Source organism: Salvelinus alpinus, chromosome 18, assembly GCF_045679555.1.
Source record: "Salvelinus alpinus chromosome 18, SLU_Salpinus.1, whole genome shotgun sequence".
Taxonomy (NCBI): Eukaryota; Metazoa; Chordata; class Actinopteri; order Salmoniformes; family Salmonidae; genus Salvelinus; species Salvelinus alpinus.
Window position 1 is genome coordinate 9864214 of NC_092103.1, and position 23302 is coordinate 9887515.

At 44.7% G+C, this 23302-nt stretch overlaps 2 protein-coding genes across 3 annotated transcripts in view; one reads left to right on the forward strand and one right to left on the reverse strand.

The window, feature by feature from the left end:
* Nucleotides 1–7288: 7288 nt before the first annotated feature.
* Nucleotides 7289–17642, reverse strand: LOC139543732 (BCL2/adenovirus E1B 19 kDa protein-interacting protein 3). Of its 2 annotated transcripts, XM_071350096.1 has the most exons (7): nucleotides 17550–17642; nucleotides 17190–17255; nucleotides 12184–12337; nucleotides 11941–12028; nucleotides 9315–9394; nucleotides 8491–8640; nucleotides 7289–8253 (listed from the first exon to the last, which is right to left on the reverse strand). In XM_071350096.1, exons 2-7 carry the CDS (start codon nucleotides 17224–17226, stop codon nucleotides 8205–8207), a joined length of 558 nt encoding a protein of 185 aa, XP_071206197.1. In that variant the 5' UTR covers nucleotides 17227–17255; nucleotides 17550–17642; the 3' UTR covers nucleotides 7289–8204. The 2 variants fall into 2 exon arrangements, with proteins under 2 accessions (XP_071206197.1, XP_071206196.1); XM_071350095.1 differs by lacking the exon at nucleotides 17550–17642 and having other exon boundaries at nucleotides 17190–17385.
* Nucleotides 17643–20653: 3011 nt separating this feature from the next.
* LOC139543725 (mucin-2-like) overlaps nucleotides 20654–23302 on the forward strand; it is a 53816-nt gene continuing 51167 nt past the window's right edge. Inside the window, exon 1 of the mRNA XM_071350078.1 lies at nucleotides 20654–21698. The gene's annotated coding sequence lies outside the window, so the exon portion shown is untranslated. The remainder of the gene's footprint in view (nucleotides 21699–23302) is intronic.

The following is a 23302-nucleotide window of genomic DNA, read 5'->3' on the forward strand; positions in this document are numbered from 1 at the left end:
TGCAATTACAGAGATCATACGTTTCCTGTAGTTCTTGACTAGGTTTGCACACACTGCAGCAGGGATTTTGGCCCACTCCTCCCTACAGATCTTCTCCAGATCCTTCAGGTTTCGGGGCTGTCGCTGGGCAATACGGACTTTCAGCTCCCTCCAAAGATTTTCTATTGGGTTCAGGTCTGGAGACTGGCTAGGCCACTCCAGGACCTTGAGATGCTTCTTACGGAGCCACTCCTTAGTTGCCATGGCTGTGTGCTTCGTGTCGTTGTCATGCTGGAAGACCCAGCCACGACCCATCTTCAATGCTCTTACTGAGGGAAGGAGGTTGTTGGCCAGGATCTCGCGATACATGGCCCCATCCATCCTCCCCTCAATACGGTGCAGTCGTCCTGTCCCCTTTGCAGAAAAGCATCCCCAAAGAATGATGTTTCCACCTCCATGCTTCACGGTTGGGATGGTGTTCTTGGGGTTGTACTCATACTTCTTCTTCCTCCAAACACGGCGAGTGGAGTTAGACCAAAAAGCTCTATTTTTGTCTCATCAGACCACATGACCTTCTCCCATTCCTCCTCTGGATCATACAGATGGTCATTGGCAAACTTCAGACGGGCCTGGACAGGAACTGGCTTAAGCAGGGGGACCTTGCGTGCGCTGCAGGATTTTAATCCATGACGGCGTAGTGTGTTACTAATGGTTTTCTTTGAGACTGTGGTCCCAGCTCTCTTCAGGTCTAACCCTAACCCTAACCCATAGTTCTGGGCTGATCCCTCACCTTCCTCATGATCATTGATGCCCCACGAGGTGAGATCTTGCATGGAGCCCCAGACCGAGGGTGATTGACCGTCATCTTGAACTTCTTCCATTTTCTAATAATTGCGCCAACAGTTGTTTCCTTCTCACCAAGCTGCTTGCCTATTGTCCTGTAGCCCATCCCAGCCTTGTGCAGGTCTACAATTTTATCCCTGATGTCCTTACACAGCTCTCTGGTCTTGGCCATTGTGGAGAGGTTGGAATCTGTTTGATTGAGTGTGTGGACAGGTGTCTTTTATACAGGTAACGAGTTCAAACAGGTGCAGTTAATACAGGTAATGAGTGGAGAACAGGAGGGCTTCTTAAAGAAAAACTAACAGGTCTGTGAGAGCCGGAATTATTACTGGTTGGTAGGTGATCAAATACTTATGTCATGCAATAAAATGCAAATTAATTATTTAAAAATCATACAATGTGATTTTCTGGATTTTTGTTTTAGATTCCGTCTCTCACAGTTGAAGTGTACCTATGATAAAAATGACAGACCTCTACATGCTTTGTAAGTAGGAAAACCTGCAAAATCGGCAGTGTATCAAATACTTGTTCTCCCCACTGTAGGTGTTCCTTTTGTCCAGGTGTGAAAGGGCAGTGTGGAGTGCAATATAGATTGCATCATCTGTGGATCTGTTGGGGCGGTATGCAAATTGGAGTGGGTCTAGGGTTTCTGGGATAATGGTGTTGATGTGAGCCATGACCACCCTTTCAAAGCACTTCATGGCCACAGATGTGAGTGCTATGGGTCGGTAGTCATTTAGGCAGGTTACCTTAGTGTTCTTGGGCACAGGGTCTATGGTGGTCTGCTTGAAACATGTTGGTATTACAGACAGGGAGAGGTTGAAAATGTCAGTGAAGACACTTGCCAGTTGGTCAGCACATGCTCGGTGTACACATCCTGGAATCCGTCTGGCCTTGTGAATGTTGACCTGTTTAAAGGTCTTACTCACATTGGATGCGGAGAGCGTGATTGCACAGTTGTCCGGAACAGCTGATGCTCTCATGCATGTTTCAATGTTAATTGCCTCGAAGCGAGCATAGAACTATTTTAGCTCATCTGGTAAGCTCGTGTTAAGTGGGCAGCTCTTGGCTGTACTTCCCTTTGTAGTCTGTAATAGTTTACAAGCCCTGCCACATCCGACGAGCATCGGAGCCGGTGTAATACGATTCGATCTTAGTCCTGTATTGATGCTTTGCCTTTCTGATGTTTCGTCAGAGGGCATAGCAGGATTTCTTATAAGCTTCCGGGTTAGAGTCCCGCTCCTTGAAAGCATCAGCTCTACCCTTTAGTTCAGTGCAGATGTTGCCTGTAATCCATGGCTTCTGGTTGAGGTATGTACGTACAGTCGCTGTGGGGACGACATCACCGATGCTCTTAATGATGAAGCCAGTGACTGATGTGGTGTACTCCTCAATGCCATCGGAAGAATCCCGGAACATATTCCAGTCTGTCCTAGCAAAACAGTCCTGTAGCTTAGCATCTGCTTCATCAGACCCTTTTTTTTTACCAAGTCACTGGTGCTTCCTGCATTAATTTTAGCTTGTAAGCAGGAATCAGGAGGATAGAATTATGGTCAGGTTTGCCAAATGAAGGGCGAGGGAAGGCTTTGTACGCGTCTCTGTGTGTGGAGTAAAGTTTTTTTCCCTCTGGTTGCACATTTAACATGCTGGTAGAAATTTGGTAAAAACGGATTTAAGTTTTACTGCATTAAAGTTCCCGGCCACTAGGACCACTGCCTCTGTATGAGCATTTTCCTGTTTGCTTATGGCCGTATTCAGCTCATTGAGTGCGGTCTTAGTCCCAGCATCGGTTTGTGGTGGGAAATAGACAGCTACGAAGAATATAGATGAAAACTCTCTAGGTATTTAGTGTGGTCTACAGCTTATCATGTGATACTCAACCTCAGGTGAGCAAAACCTAGAGACTTCCTTAGATATCGTGCACCAGGACCAACCCTGCTTAGCTTCAGAAGCAAGCCAGCAGTGGTATGCCTTTTACAGTTTCTCTCTGAAGTGCAGTTGCAGGAAATGAACAAATTTCTTCCAGCCAACTGTAGCTGCCTTCCTCTGTTCAGGCCTCGGTATTCTGGGTCCATATTCACTAAATCTTTGAGTAGGAGTGCTGATTTAGGATCCGGTTGGCCTTTTAGAGCATAATGAATATGTTTATATTGACAGTGGGGGACCTGATCCTAGATCAGCACTCCTACTCTCAGATGCTTTTTTAATATTGGCCCTGGTCTCTGTGAAGCTTCTCCTCTCGTCACAGAAAGCTCATCCAGAGACTGAAATATGACAGGTTCCTTCACACTCACCATACACCAATGTTTGTTATTAGGCTCCGATTATGTCTGGAGGCATTAGGTGTGAAGTAGAGGTTTCATACTTTATTTTTAAGACTAGATTGTTTGATTTTAAATGTATGCAAACTAGGAACAAACTCTCTTCGGAGGGCCACACACTGCCCCCTGCTATGGAGAAGGCTACAGTCTTTACTGAAATGGGCTGTGTATTTGTAGTGGGATGGGGGTGGGTGGGGGTTAGGGAGGGGGTGGGGTGGGTAAGGGGTTACGGTAGATTGGGTCTCTCTGCACAACCTGTGAGAGCCAGGTACCTACTGTGTGAACTGGTTTAGGGTGAGAGGGGGACAGGGTGGATCACTGTAGAAGAATCTGCTTAGATCTACCCTTCAAAACCACCAGTCCTCTAAAACCGTAATTAGAACATGACCTAACCCAGATTTGACCAATTACAATCAACCTAGTGGGATTGTAAACAATATACAGCATTCCTGAGAAAGGTTTATTTTCTCCATACAGCGCTTGTTCTTTAATGCAGGTTGTGTAAAAACGGTGCAGTACAGAACATAAGATATGCCATGTGTGTGTGTATGTGTATGTGTGTGTGTGTGTGTGTGTGTGTGTGTGTGTGTGTGTGTGTGTGTGTGTGTGTGTGTGTGTGTGTGTGTGTGTGTGTGTGTGTGTGTGTGTGTGTGTGTGTGTGTGTGTGTGTGTGTGTGTGTGTGCTTGAGAATGGAAACCAGGTGTTTTTGTGCTCTTCCAACAACAGTATGTGTACAGTATGTGGGTCATTCCACAAAAAGAGTGACTTTGCATCCCTGAAATTTAAAAAATAAATAACTTCATAGATCTTCATTGTAAAGAGTTTAAATACTGTTTCCCGTGCTTGTTCAATGAACCATAAACAAGCAATGAACATGCACCTGTGGAACCGTCGTTAAGACACTAACAGCTTACAGAAGGTAGGCAATTAAGGTCACAGTTATGAAAACTTAGGACACTAAAGAGGCCTTTCTACTGACTGGAAAAACACCAAAGTAAAGATGCCCAGGGTCCCTGCTCATCTTTGTGAACGTGCCTTAAGCATGCTGCAAGGAGGCATGAGGACTGCAGATGTGGCCAGGGCAATAAATTGCAACGTCCGTACTGTGAGACGCCTAAGACAGTGCTACAGGGAGACAGGACAGACAGCTGATCGTCCTCGCAGTGGCAGACCACGTGTAACAACATCTGCACAGGAGCAATACATCCGAACATCACACCTGCGGGACAGGTACAGGATGGCAACAACAACTGCCCGAGTTACACCAGGAATGCACAATCCCTCCATCAGTGCTCAGACTGTCCGCAATAGGCTGAGAGAGGCTGGACTGAGGGCTTGTAGGCCTGTTGTAAGGCAGGTCCTCACCAGACATCACCGGCAACAACGTCGCCTATGGGCACAAACCCACCGTTGCTGGACCAGACAGGACTGGCAAAAAGTGCTCTTCACTGACGAGTCGCGGTTTTGTCTCACCAGGGGTGAGGTCGGATTTGCGTTTAACATCGAAGGAATGAGCGTTACACCAAGGCCTGTACTCTGGAGCGAGATCGATTTGGAGGTGGAGGGTCCGTCATGGTCTGGGGCAGTGTGTCAGAGCATCATCGGACTGAGCTTGTTGTCATTGCAGGCAATCTCAATGATGTGTGTTACAGGGAAGACATCCTCCTCCCTCATATGGCACCCTTCCTGCAGGCTCATCCTGACATGACCCTCCATGACAATGCCACCAGCCATACTGCTTGTTCTGTGTGTGATTTCCTGCAAGACAAGAATGTCAGTGTTCTGCCATGGCCAGCAAAGAGCCTGGATCTCAATCCCATTGAGCACATCTGGGACCTGTTGGATCGGAGGGTGAGGGCTAGGACCATTCCCCTCAGAAATGTCCGGGAACTTGCAAATGCCTTGGTGGAAGACTGGGGTAACATCTCACAGCAAGACCTGGCAAATCTGGTGCAGTCCATGAGGAAGAGATGCACTGCAGTACTTAATGCAGCTGGTGGCCACACCAGATACTGACTGTTACTTTTGATTTTGACCCCCCCTCCCCCCCACCCCGCTTTGTTCAGGGGAACATTATTCCATTTCTGTTAGTCACATGTCTGTGGAACTTGTTCAGTTTATATCTCAGTTGTTGAATCCTGTTATGTTCATTCAAATATTTACACATGTTAAGTTTGCTGAAAATTAACGCAGATGACAGTGAGAGGGCGTTTCTTTTTTTGCTGAGTTTAGGTAGATATTGTGCACCAATATTGAATTTTAAAAGCCTGTTTTATTAAATTATGCCCTTTAATAACTTTAATATAGACCACATGGAGAATTCAATAAAATCAGATTTTTTAATATGAATAAAGACAAAAATTCCGAATTTTGTCATGTCCCTCCGTGCACCCTCTGTGACTTCTAGGAAGATTTGAACACACTTAACCCTTTCCTTTCTCCACGTTTTCACCATCATTGTAAAGCCCTAGTTATTTTGTTGCTTTGACAGTCTATTGAGTCACCGGTGTGTCAATCTAAGTAACATAATTATAAATCCCCATCCAAATCTGTCAGTTTCAGCTAGAGATATCTGTTGGATGCGTCTCAATCCACCGCTCCCGCCTATGTTGCACTTCCGCATCTGCGGTAAAAGGTGGCAGTGCTAGAGTGGTGTTTGTCAGACCATGAGACATGCCGAAAATCAGTCTTCTCACGAAAACGTCTGTAGCGTCACGAAAACGATGGTCTCCGTTTTGCTCTACGACGTCCACCAGTGTCACGGGATTTGTCTGAAGGTAACCGGTTTTAATAAATGTATGGAAGTATGAAGGTAGTTTTGTGCCTACCCAGGAAAAGGGTTTAAATATGTGAGAGAGAAAAAATCCAATTATTTCCTGAGCTTTCTTATATCTCCTAGATATAGGACAGACACTTCAAAACGTTTCTTAAAATCAAACGGCTAAATGATCCATAGTATGACCATCTTAAAACAATTCTGTTATGTTAGCTTAGAACCCAACGGCTTAGACTTACAGAGGTTGACCACTTGAGATGGGAAAACATATATTTTTTGAACATGTGCTCTTTATGACAGAAGGTACAAATTAGGTGCAATCGACGTTGTTTTTTTTAATCAAGTTACACTTCTCGAAAGGCACCAAATTGGTGGAGCGACCCATATAGGGTTGCACAGTCAGCTCGGTGTGTTTGGGCTAGCAGTGTGAGCCCAGCAGGAGCTTTCACATCAAACATCCTGCTAGTGGATGAAAAAGCCATTTACTTGGGCCAGGGCTCCTAACAAATGGGGGCAATTTACCCAATGCAGTAAAATAGCACTCCGCTCCCCCGGCCGAACCCAGCCCTGTTACTTTATATATGATGTTCAACAGGGATAGGGGACATGCGTTGCACATGGTTGGGGTTTGTTTCATGGGAAAGCTGACGAAGGCCTTGAAGCCGATACGTAAAGCTTAATAAAGAGCAGTGATACTAGCAAGAAAACTGTGCGCGTTCTTTTTTTTTTTTTGTCAAAGCTGCAAGTGTAAAAGGACTGATTACATGTCAGCGCACGCTTGTAAAAAAATAAAAGGGTTAAGGTCAGAAGTGATGTCAGGGGTGTTGAAAAAAAACAGACTGGTGTTGATGATGTCACTACATTCCTGTAAAACCTTCAGCCCGATGCGTGAGATGGTAGCTAACTGTGGCTGGATCTATCTCAACACACACAAGTAATACTGTTAGCAAGGTGAACTTATTAGGTAAACACGTTGATATGCAATGATTCATCACCCATGTAAAAGCTCTTATATGGCCAGCAGATGTTGTAGTTTACGGTACAGATAAATGACTCACATTACTGAAACAGCCTGTTAGCCCTTCTTTCCACTCTTGTATGGCTAAATGAGAATCTATTTCAGTTAAACAATGGCATCACACAAACAACCCAGACAAATAGTTAAATGAGGATGTCTTAGATTTGATATATCTCTTATTATGTCATAGCTCTCGAGCACTTATACCATTTATAAAATAAATAATAAGATCTAAAACACACTTATACCATTTATAAAATAAATAATACGATCTCAAATAAAATGAATGTCTAAACACAAAAGTGAATAGAGAAGGAAAGATGGAGTAAGATAGACAAATGGATCACGGACACGTGTGACAAATGAGGTTTAATGGGGTTATAGTCATTCAAATAGTTCAGAGTTCAAACAGTCAGATGGTTATATAGGACAAAGTGCAAAACCAGAGCCACTTTTGTGGTCATAAACCACTAAGAACATGAAACAAACCATTCCTCAACCTAATACAAATCACCTGGGCTCATCACAGTTCTGGCATGTCTGACACATAATATTGGTGACCAGAGTCATATAGGCATATACTGCCTGTATATGGCTCTGTTGGTGACCTCTTTCTTTCACCAGGATTAGATTCTGTTTTTTATTTGGGCAATCATTGGGCTATATACCCTATTTCTTCAACACCCCGCTAACACCTTCAATGGGGATTTATCTGGGTGTTATTCTCTTTCTTTCTCTCTCCATTCTCTCTCTCGGTCTTATCACTCGTTTCTCTCTGTTAGTTAATTGAGATCAGGGTTACTCTGCTGGGAGAGTAAAAGTGACCTCAGTCTGAGTCATTGACACAATGTCCGTAGAGTATCAACAGTCCTGCCCTGACACACACACACACACACACACACACACACACACACACACACACACACACACACACACACACACACACACACACACACACACACACACACACACACACACACACACACACACACACACACACACACACACACACACACACACAGAGAGAGAGAGAGAGACAAACACACAAACAGACACGCTCTGGCCCTGGGACAATCACAGATTCAGAGATGCTGGATGACTGACGGACAGACACACAAAGTTATGGTGGACAGACAGACAGACAGAGAGACAGTGGTAAAGAAAGTTGCCGCATGACAGGGAGAAAGGGCAACAAGTGTACTGTGGCGAGGGATGAGATCCTATTGGTCTGCCGTCAGCGAATGGGAGCACTGCCCGGGAAGCACGTCACAGAGTGCTAGTTGTGGAGGCAGCCAATCGCTTCCCTATGTAGATCCTGCGAAGGGAGAGAGAAATATACTGCTAATAATGAAGGATGCACATTTACCTCCTTGTTGTATAAAAACAGAATGCTGCCATTAGGAAAGAGATCTATAATAAAAAGCATCAGGTGCTGGTGGTCATATAGTAGGTTACTACATTATCATTACTAAGACAACCTGCATCTCATTACAGAACATAAGATATGCCATGTGTGTGTGTGTGTGTGTCTGTGTGTGTGTGTGTGTCTTACCCTATTCCCAGTGTGAGCAGGTGCGAGGCAAGCAGTGAGGGGATGAGGATCATGAGGACGTCAGAGGAGAACAGGCCTCTTTTCATCACCTCACTCTTCCTTACGCTCAGGGAGCCCGACTGCTGCTTCGGGTGTTGGAACACAAACTCCCTGAGTGCAAGAGAGGCATAAAGCAGAATCGAGAGAGAGGGAGGAAAAAAGCGAGGGAGAGAGGGGGAGGGAGAAAGGGAGACAAAGGAAGATGAAGAAAGAAAGAGATGGAGAAAGGGGAACATAGAGAGAAAGAGAAGGAGAGAAGAAAACATGCTTTGTTCCTCAAGATAAAAGGAGATTTCTCAGGAGAAATTCTAGTTCTCATATCTTCTCAGTTAGAATATTTCAAGAAAAGCCTGTGAGCTGTTCAATAGCTCCATAACACGAGAAGAAACATACATTCATGTACATTAGTGTAAAAAGGAAATGAAACTATCATCTGTCATGTTTAGGTGTAACAGAGAGATATCTGTCATGTTTCAATGTTACTGTACAAGATTTGATTCATTATGTATAAAAAATTATGACTACATTCCCTACAGCACATCCACAGGCTCCTCACGAGTCAGTGCTTGTTATAGGCAGCCAAGTACGTGTGTAAATTAATGTTTATTTTATGTTTATTTTATTTAACCTTTATTTAACTAGGCAAGTCAGTTAATAAGAACAAATTCTTATTTACAATGATGGCCTAAAAATGAAACTAGGGGTGAAATGATTCACTGAGACATGGTCAATGTAAGGTAAATGGAATTAGAACGAATTAGAATGAGAATCAATTCGGTTCTTACTTTGGTGGAAGGTTCTCGGGCCGACTGGACCAGTCCCATACCCACTCGGAAATGAGCCTCCTCTCCCCTTCTTCTTCGGACTGAGATGGAGAGGGGGAGGAAGAGAGAGGTAAAGAGAAGAGAGGGAAAGTTAAATGTCAATTATCATTGCATTTGCCATCATGTTTTGATTAAGAATGGAGCTGCAATGTATAGCAGCCGTTTTTTCCGGGCTCCTGACAAATTCTGCTATTTTCAGTTTTTTTTTGGTGCTAATATTAACTTTGTTGTACATAATGTTTCCGCCATCATTTCCTATGACCGAAAATAGCTTCTAGACATCAGAACAGCTATCACTAACATCGATTTGGATGAAGATTTCCACGTCAATGAGACGGAGGCGCAGGACATACTGCTGACCCCAGACTAGGCCCTAATCCCCGAAACTCGAAAAAGGTGTTGTAAGAGAGGCCGACGTGCGGGCACCCTGACGAAACTACGTCGGCGAGTACATAAACCGCCTCTACCCTCCTTCTATTGGAGAACGTACAATCACTGGGGAACAAACTGGACGAGCTCCGTTCAAGACTATCCTCAATACGGAAGTGGTCAGATGAAGTTGATGCTAGGCTACAGGACTGTTTCGCTAGCACAGGCTAGGATATGTTCCGTGATTCATCCAATGGCATTGATGAGTACACCACATTAGTCACCAGCATCATTAATAAGTCAATCAATGACGTCGTCCCCACAGTGACTGCATGTACATATCGCAACCAGAAGCCATGGATTACATGCAACATCCGCACTGAGCTAAAGGCTAGAGCTGCTGTTCTCAAGAAGTGGGACACTAATCCGGACGCTTATAAGAAATAACACTACGCCCTCCGACGAAACATCAAACAGGCATTCACGTCAATACAGGACTAAGATCAAATCCTACCACACCGGCTCTGACGCTCATCGGATGTGGCGGGGCTTGCTAACTATCACGGATAATAAACTATCACGGAAACCCAGCCACGAGCTGCCCAGGGACGCATGCCTTCCAGACGAGCTAAATGCCTTCTATGCTCGCTTGGAGGCAAGCAACACTGCACCATGCATGACAGCACCAGCTGTTCTGGACGAGTGTGTGATCATGCTCTCCGTAGCCAATGTGCGTAAGACCTGCAAACAGGCTAACATTCACAGGGCTGCAGGGCCAGACGGATTACCAGGACGCATACTCAGAGCATGCGCTGACCAGCTGGCAAGTGTCTTCACTGACATTTTCAACCTCTCCCTGACAAAGTCTTTAATACCTACATGTTTCAAGAAGACCACCATAGTTCGTGTGCCCAAGAACAACAAGGTAACCTGCCTAAATGACTATTGCCCCGTAGCACTCGCATCTGTAGCGATGAAATGCTTTGAAAGGCTGGTCATGGCTCATATCAACACCATCATCCCAGACACCCTGGACCAGCTCCAATTCGCATACCGCCCCAACAGATCCACAGATGACTCCATCTTTATTGTAGTCCACACAGCCCTTTCCCATCTAGACAAAAGGAACACCTATGTCAGAATGCTGTTCATTGACTACAGCTCAGCATTCAACAAGCTCATCACTAAGCTAAGGACCCTGGGCCTGAGGACCTCCCTCCTCAACTGGATCCTGGACTTCCTGATGGGCCGCCAACAGGTGGTGAGGGAAGGCAACAACACATCCGCCACGCTGACCCTCAATATGGGGCCCCTAAGGGTTGCGTGCTTAGTCCCCTCCTGTACTCCCTGTTCACCCACGACTGCATGGCCACGCACGACTCCAACACCATCATTAAGTTTGCCGACGACACAACGGTGGTAGGCCTATAGGGAGGAGGTCAGAGAGGCAGTGAGTTGCAAAGTACAACAACCTCTCCCTCAACGTCAGCAAGACAAAGGACCTACAGGAAATGGAGGGCTGAGCACGCCCCCATTCACATCAACGTGGCTGTAGTGGGGCGGATTGAGAGCTTCAAGTTCCTCTGTGTCCACATCAATAAGGATCTATCATGGTCCACACACACCAACAGGGTGAAAAGATTTGGCTTGGGCTTGGGTTCTATAGCTGCACCATTGAGAGCATCTTGACTGGCTGCATCACTGCAACTGCTTGGCATCCGACGCAATGAGCTACAGAGGGTAGTGCGTACAGCCCAGTACATCAATGGGGCCAAGCTCCCTGCAACTGCTTGGCATCCGACGCAATGCGCTACAGAGGGTAGTGCGTACAGCCCAGTACATCAATGGGGCCAAGCTCCCTGCCATCCAGGACCTCTATACCAGGCGGTGTCAGAAGAAGGCCCTTAAAATTGTCAAAGACTCCAGCCACCCAAGTCATAGACTGTTCTCTCTGCTACCGCACAGCAAGTGTTACCAATGCACCAAGTCTGGAACCAACAGGACCCTGAACAGCTTCTTTCTCTGTTGGGAAGGGCCCATAAGTAATAATTCCACTGTTAGTCTACACCTATTGTTTGCAAAGCATGTGACGAATAATTGGTGTATTTATTTTATAACACTGACTTGTGTGGTGTTAGAGCTATCTAATAGCAAAGGATTGCTACTGCTACAGTAAAATATATAATTTGAGTGTTATGTGCGTGTGTGTGTTTCGTACCTGTATGGTAACACAGTCTGTACTGCTGCTGCCTTCACTGTGGGGAGGGGAAGCAGTGGTCTGCGGAGGAGTCACCGCCAGGGGAGGACTGAACATAGAGAGCAGGTCAACAGGACTTCTCAGTAACAACAGACATCCATGTATGCACACACACACACGTGCGTGCACACACACACACACACACACACACACACACACACACACAGAGGGGGAGAGAGATTTTTGTTGGTGTAGTGTACTGACCTGTCTTTACTCCTCTCACACTCAAGCTGTGCCTCCAGCAGGATCCTCTCTAGCTCCCCCTGCAGGGCCCAGGAGGCTGTGTCCTGTTGTTGTCCTGTCAGACTATCCCTGCTGCTCACTGCTGATATTAGCTCCTCCAGCTCCACCCACGAGCCTGTGTGTGTGTGGGTGGGGGGGGGGGGGACAAGAGAGAGAGACAAGAAGGAACAGCACATCAGAAATTTGCTCAATGTAATTGAAGAATCCATAGAATCTAAACAAACCATTTCTGGGAAAATTGGAACACACTAAACAAACAATAACACAAAGTGTTATCTATCCAAATGTATGGATAAACCACTTTTCCAATCTTTTAGGCTCTATAACAAAGAACAAACAGCAAAAACATATACATGATCAATTGCAAATCTTAGAATCAGCTATTAAAGACTACCAGAACCCACTGGATTCTCCAATTACATTGAATGAGCTACAGGTCAAAATACAAACTCTCAAACCCAAAAGGCCTGTGTTGTTAATGGTATCCTAAATGAAATGATAAAATATTTAGACCACAAATTGGCTATACTTAAACTATTTAACATCATCTTCAGCTCTGGCATCTTCCCCAATATTTGGAATCAAGGACTGATCACACCCCGATCCACAAAAGTGGAGACAAATTTGACCCCAATAACTACCGTGGGATATGCATCAACAGCAACCTTGGGAGAATCCTCTACATTATCACTAACAGCAGACTCATACATTTCCTCAGTGAAAACAAAATAAACAAAGGCAAAGTCGTCTCATGCTTTGTTGATTTCAGAAAAGATTTTGACTCAGTTTGGCATTAGGGTCTGCTATATAAATCGATGGAAAGTGGCGTTGGGTGGAAAACATATGACATTATAAAATCCATGTACAGAAACAACAAGTGAGCAGGTAAAATTGGCAAAAAACACACACATTTCTTTCCACAGGGCTGTGGGGTGAGACAGGGATACGTCTTGAGCCCCACCCTCTTCAACATATATATCAACGAATTGGTGAGGGCACTAGAACAGTCTGCAGCACCCGGCCTCACCCTACTAGAATCTGAAGTCTACAGTTGGCTGATGATCTGGTGCTTCTGTCCCCAACCAAGAAGGGCCTACAGCAGCATCTAGATTTTCTGCACAGATTCTGTCAGCCCTGGGCCCTGACTGTAAATCTCAGTAAGTCAAAAATTCTGCAAAAACATAATGCAAATAATGCATGCAGAGCAGAATTAGGCCCATACCCGATAATTATCAAAATCCAGAAAAGAGGTGTTACATTCTACAACCACCTAAAAGGAAGCGATTCCCAAACCTTCCTTAACAAAGCAATCATCTACAGAGAGATGAACCTGGAGAAGAGTCCCCTAAGCAAGCAGGTCCTGGGGCTCTGTTCACAAACACATACAGACCCCACAGAGCCCCAGGACAGCAACACAATTAGACCCAACCAAATCATGAGAAAACAAAAAGAGAATTACTTGACACATTGGAAAGAATTAACAAATAAACGGCGCAAACTAGAATGCTATTTAGCCCTAAACAGAGAGTACACTATCGCAGAATACCTGTGATTGACCCAAACTTAAGGAAAGCTTTGACTATGTACAGACTCAGTGAGCATAGCCTTGCTATTGAGAAAGGCCGCCGTAGGCAGACCTGGCTCTCAAGAGAAGACAGGCTATGTGCACACTGCCAACAAAATGAGGTGGAAACTGAGCTGCACTTCCTAACCTCCTGCCATATATGTATGACCATATTAAAGACACATATTTCACTCAGATTACACAGGTACACAAAGAATTTGAAAACAAACCAAATTGTGATAAACTCCCATATCTATTGGGTGAAATACCAGTGTGCCATCACAGCAGCAAGATTTGTGACCAGTTGCCACAAGAAAAGGGCAACCAGTGAAGAACAAATACCATTGTAAATGCAACCCATATTTATGTTTATTTATTTTCCCTTTTGTACTTTAACTATTACATTGTTAAAGTACATTGTTAACACTGTACATAGCCATAATGACATTTGAAATGTCTCTATTCCCCTAAAACTGTGAGTGTAATGTTTACTGTTAATTTTGCAACCTCTCAGTAATGTTGCAACTGAGAGAAGAGCTAATTCTGGATCATTCCATAGTTTACATTTCAGTTAATCTTATTCAATCATATTGAATCTCCCAGAATAACTTTACTAAAGCCTAATTCTGGAAGGCTAAACCAGGAGGAAGGCTAAACCAACACTGCCTATCAGCCTATCAGCCATGCAGGTGGAATGACACAGCATGAACAGACAAAAAATAGATAGACAGACTCTAAAGAGATTGTAATTGTCTGTTGTTGCTCAATCATTACAGTAGATGGCCTAATGTTAGGACACGTAATGCAGAGGGGCTACTACAAAGCAGGAACGACGAGTTAGCCAGCTAACTTGCCTAAATATTCTGAATTATTTTTGGGGAAAGATAAGCTTGAAATGGGCATGGTCTAATTGACAACAACACATATATACGTTTAGCTTTGTTAGTGAACCAGAAAATCAACAGTTATTTCTCATGGTTTATCAAACATTGCTGGCTAACTCATTGATCCTGCTTTTTAGTAATACCCTTAGGTCTGTGTTGTTGTTGCTGTTGTTGTTGGACATGACATAGGTATTCTGTCTCCTTTAAAGTTGCAATCCAGGATCTTAAGCACAACAAATTGGTAACATATAGTACGAATGGCATTCACCATACGAATTGCAAAAAATATATATATGTAGGACGTAACATATCATACGCAATTTGATGACGTAGTACACAAAAAAACGGGAACCACTTTTGGCTTGTGAGCATCACTTTCGAAACTAATGGCTGAAATTATACAAAAGTTCAAGAGTGCATTTTTAAGCAGACAGGACATCCCATTCCTGACATAGTATTAGACAAGACCCAATGACTTACTGACATAAGGGCATTTGTAACAATGAATGTTGTGTTTCCCCTGGTCCTTAGTTTAGCTTGAGTGTAACACACACAACAAACAGGGACAACCACACACACACTAACAAACAGGGACAACCACACACACACAAACACAAAAACAAACAGGGACAACCACAGACACACAACACACACGAACATAAAAACAAACAGGGACAACCACACACACACTAACACAAAAACAAACAGGGACAACCACACACACACAAACACAAAAACAAACAGGGACAACCACACACACACAAACACAAAAACAAACAGGGACAACCACACACACACTAACAAACAGGGACAACCACACACACACAACAAACAGGGACAACCACACACACGACACACACACGAACACAAAAACAAACAGGGACAACCACACACACACTAACACAAAAACAAACAGGGACAACCACAGACACACAACACACACGAACACAAAAACAAACAAGGACAACCACTGACACAGCCTGACAGAATGCTTATGTAAGATCTTATTTCTGTATGAGATTAGCCACCTCTCCTGTCTCATTCTCTCTTTCCTCTCCTGTCTCATTCTCATCTATTTCCTCGTCTCTCATTCTATCTCTTTCTCTCTATGGAATGCAAGGCATGCAAACATCATCACCTGCTCTCCTCATCAACACATCCTCCCATCCCCTCTTTTTGTCTCTTCCCCTTTATTATTTGCTTTAGGGAAGTGAGAGATCATATAAACAGCAACAGTGGAGAGGGGAGTGGAGATGGGGAAGGGAGGGCAGAGGGCAAACTGTGCCATTGCCCTAGTTTTCCTCCCAGAATGAGAGAGAGTTATGACATAACCACTGGCTGCCAGCCTGCTCTCTCTCTCTCTCTCTCTCTCTCTCTCTCTCTCTCTCTCTCTCTCTCTCTCTCTCTCTCTCTCTCTCTCTCTCTCTCTCTCTCTCTCTCTCTCTCTCTCTCTCTCTCTCTCTCTCTCTCTCTCTCTCTCTCTCTCTCTCTCTCTCTCTCTCTCTCTCTCTCTCTCTCTCTCTCTCTCTCTCTCTCTCTCTCTCTCTCTCTCTCTCTCTCTCTCTCTCTCTCTCTCTCTCTCTCTCTCTCTCTCTCTCTCTCTCTCTCTCTCTCTCTCTCTCTCTCTCTCTCTCTCTCTCTCTCTCTCTCTCTCTCTCTCTCTCTCTCTCTCTCTCTTTGACCAGGCTGCATTGCAGCAGCATCCAATGTCTGTCAATAGTCCAGTATCCTTCCATATAAGTACTGTAGTGCATATCAGGTGTATGTTATGTGTGTTAATATAGGCCTAGTTCTTGAAAAACAAAGCACAGATGTGTTGTTGTGCCAAAGCTTTGTGTATGTCCCAGCTGTGATATTATGAAGGCTATACAACATCCCCCATGCACTGTAGAGGCTATAAGCAAACTGTACAGTGAGCTATAAGCTTCAGGTAAATCTCCTGGGCTTAATTGGCTTAGTGATATGCAAACAGGTGAGTCATGAAATCTGTTTACAAGATGACCATGTCAGTGGCAGCAACAATGATAACTTCAAAATGGCATACTTACATTTCTCTCCCTAACATGCCCATTTTCTCACATCATTTTCTCACAAGTCCACGTTAACCATGCATTATGTCGTGGATAATGATTATAAATAAACGTTGTCCATTAATTAATTAAAATGTGATAAACAAACTTATTCTGGTGAAAGAGGTCACTGTTCATGCATCATTAATTGATTGTTACTAAAAATAAGCATTGTAGGCCTAATGAGGATGAACATAATAATTTATACATCAATAATGTTATTTTCCTGATGGACCCCTCTTGGAATTATTTATTTAAATGTTAGCCTAGAAAAACAGTTGAACATAGTTTATCCCTAGGGTATACACACAGAAAAAGTCGTCATAGGGCAGTTACAAGGCTTTTTATAAACATTTCAGTTACTACAGCACAAATAAATCAGAATTGACCCGACTTTGCATTGACCCAATAACGATCCATCGTCCAGATCCATCGCCCCAAAACCCTTACCGTACAAAGCGTCCTCTGGAGTCGACGAGCCTGACATGGTTAGTGGCTGAAGGGTGGAGAAAGATTCTAAAACGGACAAAAACGCACAGTGAGGAGAAAACGGTGTATTATAAACTGCCTACAGTATGTCGCTTTCTCGTTTATTGTTGTTGCCTTAGCGCGTAGCCTGTGACGTACAGCGCGCAGTAATCCCTCTCTACCCACGTGCAGGGCATGTCGAGGTAAACAAAACAGACTGAAGCTCAACAGCAATTTAATTAAGAGACACACAGCAATTTAAACTAGCTGACAGCACTTGTGTGGTAGATTAGAATACAATAGATACTCCATTAACAGTTGACATTAATTTAAATAGCCTACATATTGGAAAAGTGTCGCTCTTTGCAATGTTTTGAAATGTTTATTCCACACAATAATATGTGTAGCCCGCTTGAACCATTTCCCGTCTTTAATTCGTTGCGTCAAATGAAGGGGCTTGTGAGTTGTTGTGACAGCCTGTGGTGGATGGACAGTGACTCATCTATTTCGTTCCATTGAGAAGAAGCCCGGCAACTAGTGACATCAGCACTCCGCAGGCTCAGGCTCATTCTGCCTATGAAGTAAGTGCATGTTGTTGTGTCCGTAGAGATAGCACAGCACAAGGGCGTGGGTGCCATGACGCACAATAGCTCCTCTGAATCCACGTTTTTGCACTTTCCTTCTCATCATTGTCCTCTTCAAAGAAACACACACACGCTGCAGTGGGGGATGGAGGGATGAATGTCAATAGATGAAAGACATCTCTTCTAAGAAGAGTAGATATATTGATGATTATGTAGGCTATTATGAATCTCTTCAGTTGATGTTGTTGACGTGGCTTTGTGTCCGTTATACAACTGGTTGTCCTGCTCCTTATAGGCAACACTGCCACCTGGCTGTCACAGCTCCTAAAGATAACTACAGTGGTGTGCCTATTACTGCAGGCCTACATTAGGCTACAGCTTTCACAACTAGCCAGGCCTATAGAATACTGTACTCATATTTAATTTTTTTGTGCAATCAGACACTTTTACTACTGCATTAGTACTACAATTTTATGAACAATGCAATTTGTATTGATTTCAAATACAGCAGTCATAAGTGATAAACCTGTCATTGTCACACAAGGCCGTATTAGCTAAATGCTGAAGAATCAGTCCTTCTCCCATTATGGTGTTTTGCTTTCCGTCTTTGGCCAACCCTTCAGGCCCTTAAAACCCTGGCGCCAACGATCCACAAGTTACCCCATGCCAAGACTAGACCTATGATACTGGCTTTCACAAACTATTCCTTTGCCACCCCCCCCCCCCCCTCCCCTTCTATTGGTTTAGCTTTGTTTCTCATCTGACCTCCCGTTCTGCCCTGAGAAAGTCATTATGAGATACAATCGTACAGAAACCCAGAAGTTACCCATTCATCAATGGAATTTAAGATCTCTGTGACAATGTTCCTTCTTAGACCACGTCTCTGTGTCACAGAAGATGAGATGCATTCTGGGATGCCATGCTCTTAAGACTCTTAAGCAAATGACCGTCTGTGGTGCTAATCCATCATGCTTTACGTTCGCAGATAGCGAAATAATACAACCTTTTCAGGTAATGGCTACGGTTAGATCCTCCCATTAGACAATGTTCCCGATTCTACAAGACTGCATTAGGAGATGATTGATGACTTGATCTGAGTCGGCACTAAAGGCTTCTGCTTAAAAGTCGCTTTTGTAGCCGGCCAGACGTGACTGGCTTGATTAATGAACGCCAGAACTAGTTGTGTTCCTCCGTTGGCTCCCGTGGACCCTGTGAAAACAGGATCTGATTGGCTGCCCCGCCGAGCTCGTTTGGATTAGCGTGATAAATAATAATTACACTTCTTGGTCTCGCCCCTAGAGGACGGATGTCTATTGACTTATAGAGGGATCACGGATCAACACTTCACCATGGTTCTGTATAAGTAAACAACTGAGGCCTATTGCACTTTTAAGCGCTCGGTTCACACTTCTAGATGTGTTTAATGAATTGAGGGACATGACTGCTGTCACGGCCTTTTTTTAACTTAATATCTGTCTCAAATCCGCCGAGGATGAGTTCCAGGAGTTTCATGTTAATTAAGTATTAGTGGCTGTCATCCTCTCTCAACTGCCACCATTGATACGCATGCACGTATTTACCATAGCCCATAATATTATTCATAGTCTCTGGTGGATCTTTAATCAATGAGCCTGTTTTTCCTCTGCCGTTTCAAATGTACATTTGAGGCTGAAAGTAGAGCAACTGGGCAATAACAGGAGGTAGAGAGAGGTAGAGAGAGGTAGAGAGAGAGAGAGAGAGAGAGAGAGAGAGAGAGAGAGAGAGAGAGAGAGAGAGAGAGAGAGAGAGAGAGACGAGAAGACAAGATAAGTAATCAGGGTTGATAAAATGGGATGAGATCTGTCAACCCTCTTTCACCCCCCCTTCCCCCCCGGGCATTTACCTTATCTCTCCATCCCCTCTCCCAGCCGGCCCCACTATACTAGGTGGTTGACACTAGCCTGAGGTGATAAGTACTGCAGGAATGATGATACAGTCGCAACAATACAAGAAGAAAATTGCCTGAATCAATTGGTTCTAGTCAAGGGACTATATAATATACTCTCTTTCATGTAAAACAGAGCAAGAGAGAGAGAGCAACAACCTGAGCGTGACAGAATAAAACGTGTGCAAATGTGTGTGGCAGTGCAGTCACAGACGTACACATGGAGTGTACACACACACACACAAAGAAATACACACATGCGCACGCACACACGCACACACACACACACACACACACACACACACACACACACACACACACACACACACACACACACACACACACACACACACACACACACACACACACACACACACACACACACACACACACACACACACACACAAAGACCTCGGCATAAATTGCAGCCAGGGCCAAATTAATCTATGAATCATCACTGGGATAAAACTGCTTATACAGTAGTTTTTTAGGATTAACATCAAGGTGATTTGGAACATATTTATACTGTAGATACTGTATCCATACAGAACAGCTGTTTAACCTTATATTTTAACCGTGTGTATGGCTATGAATAGAATTCTAGGGGATCTGTTTTTAGGGGAATATTTCTATGGTGCTTTACCCATATGCCCTCTCTCTATTGTTCCCCTCATCAAGATTCTCTGGTCGTGCTTCTTCTGTCCATATTATGAGCAACATACGTCTGCAGAATTCGACCTGTCTGTTCTTATCCCGCTTATCCTCTCTCTTTTCTTCTCTGCTCCCCCTCTGCCCTTCTTCCAGCCTTCTACAGCTGACCTTGGTGTCCGGTCATACGTCCTTCCTTTTCCAACCTCACACACTAGGGTCCCCCCCTTCTCTCTCTCTCTCTCTCTATCCCCATCCCCTAGTGACTCCCCGTTCCCTCTCTGCCCATTGGTCCCGCCCCCTAGATCACTTCACTCGGCTCTCTCCCACTCTCCCTCGTTCCCTCTCTCCGCAGCTGTACATACTCTGCTTTTTAATTAGACAGAGACACACACAAGCCCCACCTTCTCCTGCCTCCTACTCTCTCTCTCTTTCGTTCTCCCTCCCTCTGCTGACAAGTATACAAGACTCGTGCGGCGTCGCTGAGAGGGAAAGAGAGGTCAGAGAGGGAGAGCGAAAGCGAGAGGGAGACAGAAAGAGAGGGAGCGAACTGAACGGAGCATCTAAGAGGATAACTGCCGGTTTGTTCACTGTGTCTCTACTCCTGCTCTCCCTCCCATTCTGTCTCACACACGTGCCTGCACACACACTCTCAGACACAAACACACACACACACTCTCAGACACACACACACACACACACACACACACACACACACACACACACACACACACACACACACACACACACACACACACACACACACACACACACACACACACACACACACACACACACACACACACACACACACGCTTACAGTCACCTGCAAAGCCACAGTGCTCAGGCTGGGAGATGGAGAGGCTCACAGATGAGGAGATGAATTTGAGGAGAAGAGAGTGAAACAGAGTGCACAGCAGACGGAGAGAGAGAGAGAGGGGGACAGATGGAGTACTCACTGATTATACTAGGGAACGGAGGATCGGAGCACACAAAGCAGCAGTGAAAGAGAGGAGTGAAAGAAAAAACTGGAGCGATGTGAAAATGAAAGAATTACAAAGAACAACAAACAGCGAGGAGGAAAGAGAAGAAGAAGCATGTGAGTGAAACAGTAAAGTGAGAGAAGAGAAGAAGAGGTGGTGTGTGTGACTCCTCTGTTCAGTGTCCTGAAGGATATACCGAGCATCACTTTACTTCTACCCAAACAGCCCACGACAGAGGGAGAGGAGGACTAGTCCCAGGAGAGGAGAAAAAAGAAAAACAGACAATCGGAGGGCAGGTGTAAAATAGTGATATAAGGAATACATGCTCTTGGTTGGTGCAGTGGAATATCTGGTGAGTTATTGGTTTCTACTTGTTTATCCTTCTCTTCCTTCCTACTCCGGTGTGTAACCTTGTCACAACCATGGTTAGAATTGACTGGGAGAGAAACCTGTGCTGTGTGTGTTCTGTGTATGTGGGTGCGTGTGTGTGTGTTTGTGTGTGTGTGTGTGTGTAGGTGCTCATGCGTGTGTGTGTGTGTGTGTGTGGTTGTGTGCACAATGCTTGCGTGTGTCTGCGTGTGTATGTTGGAGCATGTGCTTGCATGTAGGTGTGTGTGTGTGTGCGTGTGTGTGTGTGTGTGTGTGTGTGTTTGAGTGCATATGCATGTGTGTGTGTGTGTGTGTGAGTGTGTGCTTGCGTGTTGGGGTGTGCTTTACAGCAGGTGTGGGAGTTGTGTGTGAGAATGTGCATCTTTATGAGCAGCTTTAAAGGCCAAGGGGCTTAGATTGGGTCGTCAGAGATGCAGGTTTGCACAATGAAGCAGAATGCCATCAGTGCATATTTTACACGAGTAAGAGTGTGGGGGGGGGGGGGGGGGGGGGTGTATGTCACATGAGGTTGGTGGCACCTTAATTGGGGAGAACGGGCTTGTGGTAATGGCTGGAGTGTATGGATGAGATGAGAGCACGAGTGTACACTGTGTGTATCATGCGATGCATGCCTTGGTGTGTGTACTGTATGTGACTTCTTCTCTTTTTTTTTACAGCGTGTGTTGTCATTGCGCCCATATGGTAAATGGAGTTCATAGGTTACACAGATGTTTTTTTTTTCTTCTTCATGTTAACAATATCATACTCGCACTCACTCAGACGTGAACAAGCTCGTTCGCGCACGCACACACCCAAATACACGACCCTACACTCTTACCCCCTTGCTTCCTCTTTGTAGAAACACTGCTGTTAGCGCTGTCTGTCATTCTGCTCCCTATCTTTTCCCTCTCACTCTCATCTCATCACTGTGCATTTCTAGGGGCCACTTTAGGCTCCGTGCCAGAAATGTGACCTTGCTGTTTCCGCCATATCACCATCTCTGTCTATCTCTACCTCCCTGTTTCTTCGTTTAGATATCTCGCTTCATCCACTTCCCCCATCCCTTCACTGTCCATCCATTTGTCCATCTCTTTCACACTCAGCCTTTCTTTCTCCCCGGGTACACATCCCCCCTTCGTTTTGAGGATGTGGTGTGTTCTAAATCAACTTACTTGGTAAAATAAGGGTTAGATTAAAGCGATGGTCTGATGTCCAACTGTATTGTCCAGGTGTCTTAAATGTGACCAGGATGAGCTTTCCTATTACTGAAATACAGTGATGTGCTCTTGGGACATTGGTCCAGACAGGGACATTGCAGCACAACAGCTTGCCAGCCCACAGAAGGACACCCTAGGGAGTGTATGTACATAGTGAGCCATGGCCTAGACAGTGTAGACCCATCACCTGTCCCCATGCTATTCAGGCCTTTGAAACAACGCCACCGCAACCACCTGGCATGGGTCACAAAATGTGACTTTACATCTTTAATTTTCCCACTTGGGAGACTTATCAGTAGAAAACCGGACTGATCCAGTGGGTGAAATTTGGCACGAGGCCATAATGACGTTATATTCGGGTTGTACACTT

Bases quoted from the DNA above. Each gene is read 5' to 3' on its own strand.
- LOC139543732 (XM_071350096.1), bottom strand. From the start codon at position 17,226: ATGTCAGGCTCGTCGACTCCAGAGGACGCTTTGTACG. The intron at 9,395-11,940 runs GTACGAAACACA...TCTCCATCTCAG, and splicing joins CAGACTGTGTTACCATACAG to TCCGAAGAAGAAGGGGAGAG. The intron at 8,641-9,314 runs GTAAGAACCGAA...TCTTGCACTCAG, and splicing joins CCCGAGAACCTTCCACCAAA to GGAGTTTGTGTTCCAACACC.